The sequence below is a fragment of the Bubalus bubalis genome, chromosome 3 (assembly GCF_019923935.1).
Source record: "Bubalus bubalis isolate 160015118507 breed Murrah chromosome 3, NDDB_SH_1, whole genome shotgun sequence".
Classification (NCBI taxonomy): Eukaryota; Metazoa; Chordata; class Mammalia; order Artiodactyla; family Bovidae; genus Bubalus; species Bubalus bubalis.
This window is the reverse complement of record NC_059159.1, coordinates 15,509,062-15,526,238: the sequence shown is the minus strand read 5'-3', so window position 1 is coordinate 15,526,238 and position 17,177 is coordinate 15,509,062. Positions and strand designations below refer to the sequence as shown.

Sequence of the window (17,177 nt, the reverse complement as noted above, 5' to 3'; positions counted from 1 at the left end):
CACCCATGTCTCTTCCATCTTCTGCATTGGCAGGTGGGTTCTTTACCACTAGCACCACCTGGGAAGCCCCAGATACCATCTTACATGCTTGGTAAATTGGATTTCAATTTTTTTACTTCCTTACTGGTTATAAAATTGTTCATCCATTCCTTTTACTGTGTAGCTTTTTCGTGGTTCCCACTGAAATGGGCCAAGTGTATTTCCATGCTCCATTGATGTCTTAACTTGGACTTACTTGGGCCAGTAAAGTGTTAGTGAACAGAGGTCTTAAATACACTCTTCTGATTTAACTTGGTCTCCTGCAGCCCTGTGATCTTCCATGGGAAGAGCATGCCCCACGTATTCACTGAAACATATTTTTATAGTTTTTTCTCTATAGCTACAATGAGTTCAAGCACAATTTATAGGGCAGAGAAGATAGAGGAAAAATATTTTTAAGCAGAAAAGTAAACTAGGACATCCATACTGGACTAATTGCAGTATTATTCCTTAAGGAGTATTATTAGAGTCTAAAATTATCAGCCAAGATTTAACATTGGAAAATTTCAAGTGAAAAGAAGTATTTCACTAAATCCAATGAATTCTTCTAGATACATATATATTTTTAAAAAACCTAATTACGATTTTTCTTTAACTAGGGAACTATTACACTGATGATATACCTCTTTGTTTGTAAACATGTAAAATACTACATGCAAGTGCACGTGCTCAGTCGTGTCTCTTTGTGGCCCCATGGACTGTAGCCCGCCAGGCTCCCTCGTCCATGGAATTTTCCAGGCAAGAATACTGGAGTGGGTTGCCATTTCCTACTCCAGGGGATCTTTCTGACCCAGGGTTCGAACCTGCATCTTCTGCATTGGCAGGCAGATTCTTTCCCATTGTGCCACCTGGGAAGTGTAAAATACTATAATTCCATATAAATTATAGTAAAATACTATAATTCCTTATAAATCAGTCTAGACATGAGACTGAAAGCCCCCAAATTAGAAATCTGTTAAGAAAGAGACTTGACAAATAGGTCTAGGAGATATAGTATTCATCTGATCACAGCTCCAGAGAGAAAGAGAAAAGAACCATTGGAAGAGAAGAATTAGTCACCATAGCTAAAGGAAGGACCTAGTGACTAATGAGAAATAAAAAGTTAAGACCTATTCCGGTAAAAGTTCTGAAATCCAAAGATAAGGAATAAGTCCTAGATTTCTACCAACAGAAGTTTTGGGGAAAGATAAGAGGGATCTGGACTATGGTAATAATAGAAGAAGTGAAGAGAACATGGCAGATTTGAATTCTATTTGAGACTGATAATCTGCAGAATAGCTATTGCATTTGTTGCAAAGGGATGTGATGGGAAGAAATGAATGATTACTAGGCTTTTGGTTTGAGTAAATACATAAGATATGTAATATTTTTAATTGAGACAATTTTAACCATTTTATTGTGTACAATTCAGTGGACTTGAGTACATTTACAGTGTTGTGCAAACATCACTGCTGTATAATCCATCACCCCAAAAGGAAACCTGTACCTGTTAAGCATTCAGTCCCCATTCCGGTAGTCGTTCTTGGAACCCTAATCACCTTTCTGTCTGGATTTGCTTTTTCTGAACATTTCATATAAATGGAATCATACAACATGTAGCATTTTTTAGTCTGGCTTCTTTCACTTAGTATACTGTTTTCAAAGTTTTATCTGTGTTGTAGCATGAATCAAGCCTTCGTTATTTTTATTGCTGAATAATATTTCATCATAATATATGTCACATTTTCTTTATTGATTCACCAGCTAATGATGTTTGAGTTATTTCAGTTTTGGGCTATTTTGAATAATGCTGCTGTGAATGCCCTGGTTTTTCCTTGAAAACCTGTTTCATTGCCTTTGGGTATACACTTAGAAGGGGTTCGACTGGATTAGATGGTAATTCTGTGACTAACTTTTTAAGGAACTGCGAAAATGTTTTAGACAGCAGCTATAACGTCTCATATTCCCACCAGCAGTGCATGAAGGTTCTAGTTTTTCCACATCCTTACCAACACTTCCCTGTTGTTGTTTTAACAGCATCACACTGAGTGTGAAGTGATACTGCATGTAATACCGTGTGCTTGTTTTTTAAAAAAATTTCCCCTCAGTTTTATTGAGATATGATAGACAAATAAAAATTGTATATATTTAAGGTGCGCAATATGATGTTTAATGAATACATACATTGTGAAATGATTGCCACAATCAAGCTGATTAAGATATCCATCACCTCACATGTTGGCCCTTTTTGTATGTGTGAGAATATTTGAGAGCTACTCTCTTAGCATATTTTAAGTATACAGTATATTATTATTTGCTGTAGTCACGGTGTACATGAGGTCTCCAGAACTTACTCATCTAATAACTGAAAGTTTTTACCCTTTGACCAATATCTCCCTTTTGCCTCTACCCCCTAGCCCCTGGTAACCACCATTCTCCTCTCTGCTACTATGATTTTGACCTTATTTTTTTAGATTCCACATATAAGTGAGATTATGTGGAGATATTTCTTTCTGTGTCTGGTTATTAGCATAATGTCCCCCAGGTTCTCTGTTGTTCCAAGTGAAAGGAGTCCTTTTTTTTTTTAAGGCTGAATAGTATTCCTTGGAGAGAGAGAGAGAGAGAGAGAGAGTGTGTGTGTGTGTGTGTGTGTGTAAAACCACATTTTCTTCATCCATCCATCCATCGGCAGACCCTGAGGTTGTTTCTATATTGTGGCTCCTTTGAATAATGCTGCAGTGAACATGGGAGTGCAGAGATCTCTTTGAGATAGTGATTATATTTCCTTTTGGTGTATACTCAGAAGTAGGTTAGTTGGATCATATGATAGGTCTATTTTTAATTTTTGAGGACTCTCCATTACTGTTTTTCATAATGGTTGTACCAATTTATATTCCCACCAACAATGTATAGGGGTTCCTGTTTCTCCACATCATTGCCAGTACTTGTTATCTTTTGACATTTTGATAATAACTGTCCTAACAGGTATGCGGTGGTATCTCATTGTGATTTTGATTTTTGTGATTGATGATTGTTGATGTTGATTGCTTTTTCATGTGCCTGTTGGCTATTTGTATTTATTCTTTGGAAAATATTTATTCACATCCTTTGCCCATTTTTAATTAGGTTTTATTTTTGTTATTGAGTATGGGTACCTTACATATTTTTAGTATTAACCCCTTATCAGATATATGGTTTGCAAATATTTTCTCCCATTCTGTAGGTTGCTTTTTCATTTTGTTGATGCTTTCCTTTGCTGTGTAGAAACTTTTTAGTTTGATATAGTTTAACTTGTTTTTATTGGTTGTACTTTTGATGTCAAATCCAAAACAAAATCATTTTCAAGATGAATTTCATGGATTTTTCCTCCAAGGTTTTCTTCTAAGAGCTTTATAATTTCAGGGCTTATGTTTGTCTTTAACCCATTTTCCGTTGATTTTTGTATGTGGGGTCAGACGAGGATCCAGTTTCACTTTTTGCATGTGATTGTGCACTTTTTCCAATACTGTTTATTGAAGAGACGGTCCTTTTCCCATTGTGTATTCTTGGTGCCCTATCAAAGATTAGTTGACCCCAAACGCATGGATTTATTTCTAGATTCTCTGTTCTCTTGCACTGATCTATGTGTCTGTTTCTATGTTAGTACCAAACTGTTTTACTACTGCTTTGTAATATAATTTGAAATGAGGAAGTGTCAGCTTTGTTCTTCTGGCTCAAGATTACTTGATTACATTAGCTGTTTAGAGCTTTTGTGAAAGATTGTAAAGGAATTTTAGGATTGTTTTTCTTTTCTATTTCTGTGAAAAAATGTCATTAGAATTTTTATAGAGATTACATTGGATCTGTAGATTAGTTTGGATAATAAGAACATTTTAATTATTATTACAGTCTATTAACACAGGAAATCTTTCCATTTATTTATGTCTTCAGTTTCTTCATCAGTATCTTATAGTTCTCAATGTACAGATCTTTCACCTTGGTTAAATACATTCCTAAGTATTTTAATCTGTTTGGCATTAAGCATACTACTTTAAATTCTGTTCCTTATTGTTCTGTGTTCCCTCTGAGACTGTTTATTTTGGATAGTCTTTCTGACTTGCTTTTTTCATGTTATGTTTCTTTGTTATTGTTAGTTAAGGGTCAGATATTATATATGAAAATAGTGGAAATAATCTGAGACCTATGATGATGTTATCTTCCTCTGAGAAGATTTATGTTTGTTTCTGGCAGGCGCAAGCAATCTGAGATTGCCTTGATTAAATTTTGTGGTACACATTTGGAGCTGAACTTCAGTCCTGTAAAGGCCAGTCTAGTTTTGGTTTATACTCACTCCTAGAGTGTAGCCCTTTGGGGTTCCAAACAAAGTCCCTCTTAGAAACTTGGTTCTCCCAGCTTGTCCTCCCAGCTCTGTAAAACTGTCAGTGAATTCTTAGCCTTTCAGATGCCACAAAATGAAAAGTGACCCCACATACAGGTCTCAGTCGTCTTGTAATTCTTCATCATGTCATTAACTCTCCAGTGCCTTTAGGAAGATTTTAAAAACATATACAGTTGTAGTTTTCTAGGGCAAATTGGTCTGAAGCATGTAATCTGCCATTACCAGAAGTAGAAGCCAACAGCATAGCCGTGGAAGTAAACAACATATCATTTACTCTTTTTTTAAATGTTTGAGCAGATTCAAAAATCACTGTATAATGTTAGTCTTACCCACTTGTATTTTCATGTACGTTCTTGGAGAAAGAGAATAAGAAATAGTTACAATGATCCTACCAGGAATTACACAGATTACATTGTCAAGCAGGTGAATATCTTCTTTCATGTTGGTCTTATCAGGGACAATTGAAGATCGATGTTCTAATTATAACACTTGTTGTGTTGTACTACAATTATTATTTTTTAAAGATTTTTTTTTTTATGTGGACCATTTTCAAAGTCCCCGTTGAATTTGTCATAATATTGCTTCTGTTTTATGTTCTGTTTTTTTGGCCATGAGGCATGTGAGACCCCAGCTCCCTAACCAGGGGTTGAACCTGCACCCCACCCCTGCATTGGAGGTGAAGTCCCAACCACTCGATCGCCAGGGAAGTTCCCTGTAATTATTGTTTATATGACTACGTTGCTCATGAAACAGTGAACCCTTATAAGGAGGAATCCTATCTTATTCTTGTTCAGTTTCTTAGTGCTAGACCTCAAAGTAAGTACCCAGTAATGGAGAAATGAACGAATGTGTTGGGAATACCTTTTTTGTCTTTTCAGAGTGAAGAATCAGTATCAGTACACACCGTGCTGAGTCATCCAGAAAGGTCAGTTTTAATAGAGAAGAATTTTAGGAGATGAACCTCTTCTCACCAGCTCTTTCGTCCTGTCTTCTCCTGTTTCACAGGTGGCATCTCCACAGAAAGCGACTGTGCTTTTGAGCCAGACTACGCCGTCCCACCACTTCCCGTGAGTGAAGGTATGCAGCACATTCGGATTATGGAGGGCATGTCTCGCTCTCTTCCATCCTCCCCCTTACTCACACATCAGTCTATCAGTGTTCGGCTCCAACCTGTGAAGAAGTTAACTGGTAAGGACTTTACCTACATTGAGTATGTTTGACAGGAAACCTAACAGTATGCACTCTAGATCATAGCAAATATGTTTATGTGCATCTCTAGGTTTTTCCTCTTTGGCCTTTCTAATGTCACAGACTCTTGCAAAGTAGAGCTCCCACTGATTTTAATTTAGGAAATTAGACTAGTGCTCCGTTTGACAGATTGATGTATTTATTTTCTAAATGATCCATCTGTTGTGGACATATTTTTCCAGGCTTTCAGGAAATTTCTGGTTTTGCGAGAATATACTGTTGTTCTGATTGCATTTATCAGCTTGTTCATGTCAGATTACCAGATGGAGATATTGTAATTTTAGAATAATGAAAGCTTGATAGTTCAGTAAGGGTACTTATTTTTTGTTTGAAATCTTGATTTGTATTTTTCATACCTATTTTTAACAGCTGATTTAGATGTTAACCTCTCCATGGTACTCTCCATGTTTACCTCTCCAACTTCTTAAAATATTCACTATAGTATAGGTTGTGGATTGACTTTATATTGATCTCACAGTATGTATGGTACAGTCAGATCAAGTTGTTAGGTATCAAACTGTGTCTTTATTAAGTGAACTTTTATCTCTTAAAGATTTTTCAGGAAAGAAGTTAATATGTTAAATGATACTTAAGTGCAAAAGTATGTATTCCTGGGTCATTTTATTAGATTTCTTTTAATGTTATTAGTTTATATCCAGTATCAGTAAGTTGACTGGCATTGAATGGATTATGAGTGTATGGAGGCAAGAAATGAAGTCATTCCCAAAGGATGTATTGACTTCCTCCTATGTGTCTGGCATTGAGTTAGACAATAGAGTTGATTATCAAACAACAGTTCAAAAGAAAATAAAATGATGGGGGGAAATGAGATTTTCAGATTCTTCCATCTATTTTGAATAAAACTTGTATTACAGTGTTTATAATTTTCATTAAAATGATAGTATTTATTCTGTAGACAGAGCATAAGAGCATAAGTTATGCTCTTATATTGTTTATTTTTGTTTTAGGCATCTTCAAATGACTGACTCAAAGTCTGTTTTGATTCTTGGATTAGGTGAAAATCAATAAAATAGCTTAATAGCATTTTACTAAAATACTTATTCCTTCTGTTATCTAAAAATAGGAAAATTATATGTAATTGGTCTTGAATAAAAATGTCAATGCTTAGAAATTTCCCCTTTTTCTTACAGTTTAAGGTATTATTGATTACTGAAAATGCAAATAACCAAATCTGATGGCTGGCTACCAAGTGATGTGCTTCATTTTACCACACATATGGGAAGAAATAGCAAGAAAAATTGTTTCCTTATTTAGCTGTATTGCCCAAGATTTTAGAGATACCACTTTCCTGTCCCATTTGACTACCCCAGTTTGAACTTCAGGTTAAATAGACAACCTTTAGGTAACCCAAAAGATAAGTACATATAACAACAAAGCCAACAACATGCCTGAAAACAGAGAGCTGGTAGAGGGAAGCAGCAGTAAGTATCCTTGGTTAATTACATGTGTGAACTATTCAGGTTTAATATTATGGTGCTTGAAAGGTAAGTATCCTCTCAGATAATTTTGTTTTATTCACTGAAGAGATTTTCAAAGCCCTAAGAGTTTAAAGTTTGAAGATGCATTTTAAAATATCTGAACAAAAGAAGTCTATATCCTGAAAGAGGATGCCATGAAAACTTTTCTGTGGCAAATTTTCGGCCAAGTGAATTAGGTGATAAAAATCTTCTGGTTTAACCCAGAATAAAATTACTTTGGAATTTAAATTAAAAAGATTATTTAGTAGATTACTCATCAGTTATCTTTCCTTTCCTAATTATATTTTGGTATAAATAAGTAAAAAGAACATTGAATGGAAAAAGATTAGCTGACCATAAGGGAATGTCCTCCAGAGAATTGTTCTTAACAAAATACATTAATTGAATATGGCCATTAGGGCTACACTTACTAATTTATCCATTTCCATTCATTTAAACTTCCAGCTACCTTATCTTGCTTATATTCATATTACAACCAAACTGAATTAGTAGGGCCAGAATAGTTACCTTTTTCTGTTTTCTTTCTGACTTTATCTAATATTTAGTCCCCTGTCTCTGCTACCATCAAGGGGGTTTGCTCGCTTTTCTGTGCTCCTTACTTATCATTAAACAAATATTTGTTTAGGACCTACTGTATCAGGCACTGCTCTAGATACAGTAAACAGAGTGCAGGAAAAGACAATTGAAGCCCCTGCCTTCGAAGATGTTTCTATTCCAGTTGTGAGGGAGCTGTAATAAACATATAACCAATAAATAAATAATTTTAGATAGCAAGTACTGTAAGCATAATAAAGTAGGAAAAGGGAGTGAGAAAGACTGGGGTAGAGGTAGGTTTCTCTCTATGGAGTGATTGGGGAGAATCAGAGGAGATGTTTGAACTGAGGCTCAGTGATAAAGAATGTGCCTGCAGTGTAGGAGCCCCATGTTCAATATCTGGGTCTGGAAGATCCTCTGGAGGAGGGCATGGCAACCCACTCCAGTATTCTTGCCTGGAGAATCGCATGGCAGAGGAGTCTGGCTATAGTCCACGTGGTCTCAAAGAGTCAGACATGACAGAAGGTACTTAGCATGTACACATGCTGAATAACAAAAAGAAGCCAGTCATGGGAAGGTCTGGGGTCAGAGCCTTCCAGGCAGAGGGAACAACCAGAACAAAAGTCCTAAAGCAGAAATCAGTGCTGGTGAGTTGAAGAATTAGAGAGAAGGCAGTATGACCTCAGCAGAGTAAGTCAGAGGGGAGGGGTGTATCAAATAGTTGAAGACATGGGCAGAAGCCAGAGTTTTTTATGATCATGGTAGGGAACCTACTCTGTAGGATTTTTAGCAGAGCTGGAATGGGAAATATGATCTTATTTACCTGTTTATCATAACTTGATGGCACATGTGTTATGAGTGGCCTGTGAGGGTCTAGAGCAGCGGTCCACAACCTCTTTGGCACTGGTTTCATGGAAGACCATTTTCCCAGAGACCAGGTTGACGGGGTTGGTTTAGGGATGATTCAAGTGCATTATATTGATTGTGCACTTTATTTCTATTATTATTACATCAGCTCTACCTCAGATCATTGGGCCATAGATCTTGGAGGTTGGGGACCCCTGGTCTAGAGAATCCCACATTCATTAACCATGGGTGTGTTTTCCAGACCTTTAACAAGTCTTTACCTTCTAACAAGTTAAGAGAATATTGAAGGACAATCTTTCTTTTTGTTTGTTTTATCAAGTAAAACATAACAGAGTAACATTTCCCTATTACTGTTTTTCTATAACCTTTGTACTTTCAACATGTTTGTCTTGGTCCTTCACACAGTTGTATATGAAGATCTATTTCCAAATACTTTGACTTATCTTTAGTCTCACGGGAGTGAGAATGGGGAAAGGCCTGCTCAAGAATAAAGATATGTAATTTGGAGCTTGAAAACTGTGTGTGTGTGTGTGTGTGTGTGTATAGTTAGTGTGTGTGTGTGTGTGTGTGTGTATGTGTGTATGTTTAAAGTATATATAGCTCTATCCAGTACAAAAACAGGTTACAGTAAAAATGGTTAAGAGAGGAATGGGTTCTGTGGTCATTCTACTTGTGTCTGTACTCCCTGCTTCTGTTTCTCCATCTGCAGAGTGGGGTTAATGATCCCTCCTACCTCATGGATAGTCAAACCTGTCCCTTGATGGTTACCAGTTGCTTAATACATGCATAAATACATGTATTTGTTGTTGTTGCTAAGTCATGTCAGACTCTTTATGACCTCAGGGACTGCAGCACACCGGGCTTCTCTGTCCTTTGCTATTTCCCAGAGTTTGCTCAAACTCGTGTCCATTGAGTCAGTGATACTATCTAACCATTTCATCCTCTGCTGCCTCTTCTCCTTTTGTCTTTGATCTAAATGCTCAGAATGTATGAGCAGTTATTGTCGACAAAACTGTTTAAATTTGGTGAGAAGTTTTTAAAAACTCTATTGAACATTAGATACCAATTTGGAACTTTAAAATTTGTCATGTTTTAAAAATTATACTTTTTAATGAGTAATAGTAACAATGATAACAATTCTCATTTGAGTGCCTGTTGTGTGACATACCATATAAACACATATTCTTCACATGTATCTCTATTTTACACATGAATAAATGAAGCCTTAGAAAGGTAAAATGTCTCGCTCAAAATAATACAACTAAGAAAAGCTCAAAGCCAGAATTAACACCTAAGCCTTTAAACTCCAAATGAGGTTCATTTTACCAATGAAAAAAATTGAGGTTTATAGAATTTACCCAAGGCATCTGGTATATCAGTTAAGACTTTTTGTTTTAAAAAAAAAAAACAAAAGTAATAAGACATAGCCATGGTTTAAGCAATAAAGGGAAACTAGAAGACCTGGAGGTTGGTCATGCCTCAAGGTTCATTTGACTTAGTTGGATATTGCTTTGCTTTGGGGGGAGGCACGGAAGAGAGTGCAGAAACACACCATCGGCCCTAGTTAATTCTGTGGTAACAGAATTGCCACTGTTCTCTAGCTTCTTATTCAGTGATCTTTCCAAGATGTTTTTGTTCATAATATCATAAAGTCCCTTAGGGTGCTTCTTAACATGTAGAAGCCAGTAGTTTATTCATCAGCACTTAATGAATTTACGCTCTGAGTTTAGTAGAAGTTAAATTTTGAGTATTCATACTGTTAGTAGAGCTGTAAATTGGCTCACTGTTTTTGTAGGACAGTTTGAAATAGGTGTCAGAATTGTAATGCTCATCATATTTGACCCAACAATTTTATTGCTAAGAGTTTATTTTATAAATAAATTTGAACAAATTTAAAAATTATGTGTGTGTATATGTAATATTGTTTATGTAGTAAAAAAAAAAGACAGTCTGTTTATCAGTAATAGTCATCTGTTTATGTTTTTAAATGATATGCAAGCATATACATATCACTGCTAAGTCACTTCAGTCGTGTCCGGCTCTGTGTGACCCCATAGACGAAAGCCCACCAGGCTCCCCAGTCCCTGGAATTCTCCAGGCAAGAACACTGGAGTGGGTTGCCATTTCCTTCTCCAATGCGTGAAAGGGAAAAGTGAAAGTGAAGTCGCTCAGTCGAGTCCAACCCTCAGCGACCCCATGGACTGCAGATTTTCCAGGCAAAAGTACTGGAGTGGGGTGCCATTGCCTTCTCCGATACATATCACACACACATTCATTTGGTGGTGAAGCGGAGAAATGATAGCTTGAACTCAGAAGCAGGAGGAGGAAGACGTGAACTTTGTTGTATGCCCTTCTGTAATGTTTGTGTTTCTATGTGTAAAACCCATTCTCAAGAGGCAGTCTAACAAAATGGACCCTGACTGCCCTTTCCTAATTGTGTCAGCTTGTGCAAAGTTGCTTCAAGTCTCTATACTTCAGTTTCCTTGTTTCTAAAATAAGGATTAAAATAGTATTTACCTCATAGAACTGTTAAGAGAATTGGATGGGTTGATTTGTATAATGCTTGTAAGACAGTGTCTGGCATAGAATAAGCAGTCCAGTAAATGTTAATAATGATCATTACTAAATTTTAAAATAGATTTGGGTGAAATAAATAATAAAATAGATTGCTATCAGCTGTCAAATATGAATTCTGAGCCTTTGAAACATGACCTTCAAGTAATTTATTTAATTGCCTTAAGTAAGTCCCTCTCCTGTTGTAGGGAGTTAACCTTAGAATACTGATGTCAAAAAACAAAGAAAATACTGATGTCAAATGGATTAGTATCTAGCCTCTGGGAAAAGATTTTTTGGCCTGATTTTTAAAGTATTTGCTACCAATAGGTTGTAATGACCATGTGGCAGTCCAATTTAGATGGTAAATAATTCACAATATCCAGTACAATCATGCTGCAGCCTGGTTATTTTAGATGCTAGCTAAGGCCAAAATATTGTTTTCATTATTCATAAAATGAAATTATTAACTTGTTTCTGAGACATCCTGGGAAAATTGCTTAAAGCTATTTTGACATTAAAAAGAGCCTACATAGTTTGATACATTGTAGTGTACTTATGATATGTTCTTTGCAAAGGAATAATTGTCTTGCAATTTTTAGAACCACTGAAATTCAAGATGTACATTAGTAAATTTTATTAGGAAAAAAATAACAGGTTTGCTATAAAGATTAACATTTCTTAAACATAAAACCTAGCTAGTGTATAATAAGCATTGATAAGTGTTACTTTTCTTTTAATTTTATGCCTTGGATAAAGTGGAAACATAGTTTGAGAAAATTATTGAAAAGCCACTTTGGAAATATAAAGAGCCTGGAGATCATGTTAGTCTCTGTAGTCTGATTTATCTCAGTGTACTCATGCTACTATAACAAAAGAGTAAATAACTAGGTTATAACTAGGGAGTTATAACCAAGGAGCAAGTTGGGCAGGGTGGCAGTGGATGAAAAATTCCTAAGAGGAGAAATCAAGGGTAGGGGAACTCTCGCTGAAGATCTGGGTAATTAGACACAAAGTGTGGGATATTCTTGCTGAACTGACTTCGTAGGATTCTTGCTACAGCTGGGCTAAGCTGAGGCCTTGTCAAATAATTGGGTTTGACATCAAACAATAGGGATTGGCTACAAGGGTGTGTTGTACAACACAGGGAATATACCAGTATTCTGCAATAACTGTAAATGGAGTGTCACTTTTAAAAATCATCACTGGGACGACCCAGAGGGATAGTATGGGGAGGGAGGAGGGTTCAGGATGGGGAACACATGTGTACCTGTGGTGGATTCATTTCGATATTTGGCAAAACTAATACAATTATGTAAAGTTTAAAAATAAAATAAAATTTAAAAATAAAATAAAAATCATCAGTAGGTAGATGGGTGGCTACCTACTGATGACTCAGTGGTAAAGAATCCACATGCCAAGCCGGAGACAAGGGGTTGATCCCTGGATTGGGAAGATCCACTGGAGAAGGAAATGGCAACCACTCCAGTGTTCTTGCCTGGGAAATCCCATGGACAAAGGAGCCTGGAGGGCTACAGTCCATGGTAGGACTCTGCAAAGAGTCAGACATGACTTAGCAACTGAGCAGCAGGTAGGTAGGTAGGTAGGTAGGTAGATAGAGGACTCAGAGCAGCCTGATTACATTTTAGTTAAGGAGACAGTCTCTGTCAGCATATATATTTTGAACACCTAAATGACAACATACATTATCCAACAGAGTTCTTTATTTAGTGTTTGCACATACAGGATTTGCAAGATAATTAAACTTGCTCTTTAGATTTTTATAGAAACATAAGGTAGAAGTTTGTATTAATATATAGCAAATACTTTTCTACTAATTTTTGCATATTTGAATGGAAGTTATTCATACAGAATAAAAACATTATGCTATCACAGTATTTATTTATAATGGAATTATGTAAGGTAGTTGTAGTATTGCTGTGTAAATTCCACTGAAATACAGTTGTTCTGTCTTCCTCTCTGTTCAACCACTACTAGGTGAAGTTTGCAAAAATGACAGAATGTCCCCTTTATGGAGAAAGGGCCAAATCCTCTGGTGAGGATCGGCAATGTAAAGGAACCTCTGGACTCAATTATTCAAACATTTGAGGGTCAGTTGACTTAGCCAAGTATATGCAAAATTGTAGGAAACCATGATAGTATTTTTCAATAGATCTCTTGTCAGTATTTACCTGTGGGAAGTCGTCCTTTATAAACTTGTGCTCAGTTTCCCATTTCCTTGTATCTCTCTAAATGGTCATTGCGTCCTACAATGTATTCTTTTTTTGTTTGAAAATCAGTATTTTCTAAAAGAAAATAGTGTCTTCCTAGGAAAATTACAGCATATACTACAGATAAGGATAATTCCCAGCTAGATGTTTTTATAATTTTCCTGTGAAACAGTTATTATTAACTATCATCTGTGTTCAAAAAAAAAAGATTCCTGAGATGTGTTCTTTTCTTTGATGTACCGTTTAACTGGGAAGCAGATGAGCTGATTCGCTACTTTCTTTTTCTGTCTTAGCATTATTAATTGGTTCTGACTTTGATCATAGAACACTGAGTCACCTTGGCTAGTCTAAACAGAAAGACTTTCAGTAAAGGTTTATGATGGCTTTCAGAACCTCTCAAGAAGGCCTGACTGCAGTCAGACACTTCACCACCCTACAGTCCTAGAGGAACAACATGATAACCTCCGTCACAGTTGCCCTGGAGGAGCCAGATGCCTCTTCACCGCAGAGTTTATCATATACTAATGGGTTTTCTTTTTCCCAGTGCGCATATATGTGTATGTGTATGTTTGAGTGCTTTTATTAGAAAACAAATACTGAAAGTGAATTTACTATTCATTTAACTCAAGGAGACAGAAGAAGCATAAGTAAACATAAAAGAAGTAATCAGAAAAAAATTAAAAGCAAAAATGAATACAAGTAAAATACAGAATAAAATCTTTGATCAGTGAAGCTGCAAACAAGTTCATTGAAAAGATTAAGAGAGTAGAAAATTCTTTTGACCAGTATAATTTTCCGTCATAGTGGAAAAGAGGAGAGAGATTAGTTAAATAACTCATAGGGCACATAGAGCAAGAAGTGAAATAGCCACTGATAATAATGTTCTTTGTTATAATAAATATATAGTATACAGGTTTATAGTAGGACCACATAAAAACTAGATAAATGGAAGAAAACAGACTGTAAAACTGACTCAAGTAAACAAAAATATGACTAGCCCAGTAACCAGAGAAATCAAAGAACCCTAAGAATCAGCAGGTCCAGATGATTTTGCAGTTTTACTAAACTTTTAGGTAATAGTAATAATAGGTAATGTTTATTGAGCTGTTTCTGTGTTCCAGACAGCTTTACATAGTGAACAGATTTAATCTTCATGGCAATCTAAGTGGATAGTCAGTGGCTTCTACGTCAAAACGTTCAGTAGTGGCAAGCTTTCTGCTTTGTCCTTAGCCTGTTCTTTTGTTGAATAGTTTTAACCATCAATTTTCTATTTAAAAGTGAAAGTGTAGTCACTTAGTCATGTCCAGTTCTTTGCAACCCCATGGACTGTAGCCTGTCAGGCTCCTCTTCCGTGAAATTCTCTAGGCAAGAATACTGGAGTACATTGCCATTCCCTTCTCCAGGAGATCTTCCTGACCTAGGAATCAAACCCAGGTCTCCTGCATTGCAGGCAGATTCTTTACCGTCTGAGCTACCTGGAAAGCCCCAATTTACATATGTGCAAATATCCTCTGTTGTTTCCACCTAGTACTTGTGTTCATTTATGACATAAATGAACTTCCGCTTTCACATGGCAGTCCTTTATATCCTGGAAAGCCATTTTCATATCTGCTTTCTCTAGCTTAAGAGACTTGTTTAAGACCTATCCAGTATTAAGGTGGTACTACATCTGTGTTACTTTCTTTATCTTCTAGTCTGATAATTATATCAAAATGAACATGAGATAATTTCAGAATTACTTTCCTTTGTGACCCTTTATTGACTCTCAGTGAGCATTTTTCCTTTTATTAAGATTTTGTAGAAGCTATTATGATATTCATATGTTCTCACTTTCTAGTCCTGTAGTCCTCCTAATTTCCTGCGTGGATTTACAAAGATTTCTATTAGTAGTTTCACGTTCTGTCTTCATGTTCTTTTAGAACTCAAATGTAAATTGTGTGGTCCTGGATTTCAGGTATGTTTTTAAACTCATAACTTGGACTTCAGTTACTTCTTAACAATGTTTATTTTACCCTTTTTAGTTTAAATATGATTAATGGAGAAGATTACAGCAGAATAAGGAGTGAGTAATCGTTCTGTCTCTTGCTTAGAGGCAGGATGTTAAGCATGACAAACTCTGCAGTCAGTTAATACTTGTTATACAGGGTTCAAGCCCTGGCTTTGCCACTTACTAGCTGTATGACCTTGCTCAAGCCACTTAAATCCTCTGAGCATGTTTTCTAATCTGTATCATAATGGTATCATTATTCTTATAATTTCTGCCTCACAGGGTATTGTATGGATTAAATAAGATAATATGTATGGTCAAGTACAGCTGATTGATTCGTAAATGGAAGCTTAGAACAATATCATTACATTTATTATCTTTCCCATACACTGGATCTGGCCTTCTCATGTTTATGTTATTTATTATTATTTTTTATTATTCTCATGTTTTATTCTAAGACTATCCAGACCTTCTTTTTTTTTTTTTTTTTTTTGCTATCTTAAAAACAGCTCTTCTCGTTAGGGGCTCTATTCTTCCTTAACAATATAATTAGAGGGTTTTCCACTCTTCATCTTTGATTATATCCTTCTCCCCTTGTATGTTTCTATTCTGGACACAAATCCATATTTATCAGAGAATTCATGGTATGCCCATGTTTCTTTATATTATTTCGTACATTTGTGGTTGTGTAAATTCCTTTTTAATTTTTAATCTATACTCTCAAGCTGGCTTCTCTGTTAGAATTACTGACTATTGGCCCACAACTTCCTTTCTGTGTTTTTTATTTGGAAATCTACTTGCCTAAAATCTGAAGTGTGGAGTTGACTTTTTCCAGCATTCCTATTAGAGTGGTGACCCAATACAGAGATGTTTGTGTAGATACATTTCTCTGTGTGCCAAGCGGTCACTGTGTCAAACCTGTAAATATGGTTTGACAGTTACTGCCATGAAACCCTGTTACCGTCAGTACTGTGCCCTGGATGTAATTCTCAATATTTAAAAGGGCCTAAAAGAAAATGTACATTTACTTGTCGTAAAGTTATAGAGGCTAGCTTATTTTTTTTGGATGAAACTATATCACCTTTTCTGTGATCAGCTTATGTTTACTTGAAACTCCAGTTAATAGTTTGTTATATCTGTTTGAATTAATAAATGAAAATTTTGGTAGATAAAATCTCTTAAAATTTAAGTCTGTGTGGAGGAAAATAACAAAAGGAATCCTGACAGGTTAAAAAATGGACAATTACTTGGTTAATAATCTCTGATACTCTTTTGAGCTAACATGTGGTGTTTCTCAGAACTGAATATCACTTTTAAAGATGGTAGTGAAGTTTATAGAAAAAAAAAAATCTTCATTGTCAAAGCTTCCTCTGTGATTTCCCCCAGAAAACTTACCACAGTTTTCTGGCACAGTTCCTAGGAAGTCTATTTTTAAGCCTAATTGTCCCTGTTTTCCCTACTTACCTACCCACCTGCTATGCAATATGAGCAGTTCAAAAAGTGTCAGATGTTGAATGTAAGTACTAAATAATATTGGTCATTAGTAATACCCTTCAGTCACAAAGTATTATGAAAGGCAAAAAAGTAAATATCCATGATTCAAAAGAAATCCTCTCAGTGACTCTCCAGACAGGAAGTAAATTATAGCATGGGATTATATAAAGCTTGTGTGCTCAGTTGCATTTGACTCTTTGCAGCCCTGTGGACGACTCTTCTGTCCATGGAATTTTCCAGGCAAGAACACTGGAGTGGGTTGCCATTTCCCATCCCAGGGGCTCTTCCTGACCAAGGGATTGAACTTGCATTTCTTGCATCTCCTGCATTGGCAGGCGGATACTGTACCACTGCACTGCCTGAGAAGC

At 36.0% G+C, this 17,177-nt stretch overlaps 1 protein-coding gene across 10 annotated transcripts in view; it reads left to right on the top strand.

Annotated features, from left to right (window-relative positions):
* Nucleotides 1-17,177, top strand: part of TANC2 (tetratricopeptide repeat, ankyrin repeat and coiled-coil containing 2) — a 363,388-nt gene that overhangs the window by 130,250 nt on the left and 215,961 nt on the right. For 7 of the 10 annotated variants that reach the window (XM_044938797.2, XM_044938799.2, XM_025279872.3 and 4 more), the window contains one exon: nucleotides 5,402-5,584. In XM_044938797.2, coding sequence (XP_044794732.1) covers nucleotides 5,402-5,584 — 183 coding nt within the window. The remainder of the gene's footprint in view (nucleotides 1-5,401; nucleotides 5,585-17,177) is intronic. The other 3 variants (XM_044938800.2, XM_044938803.2, XM_044938802.2) reach the window with 1 other exon arrangement.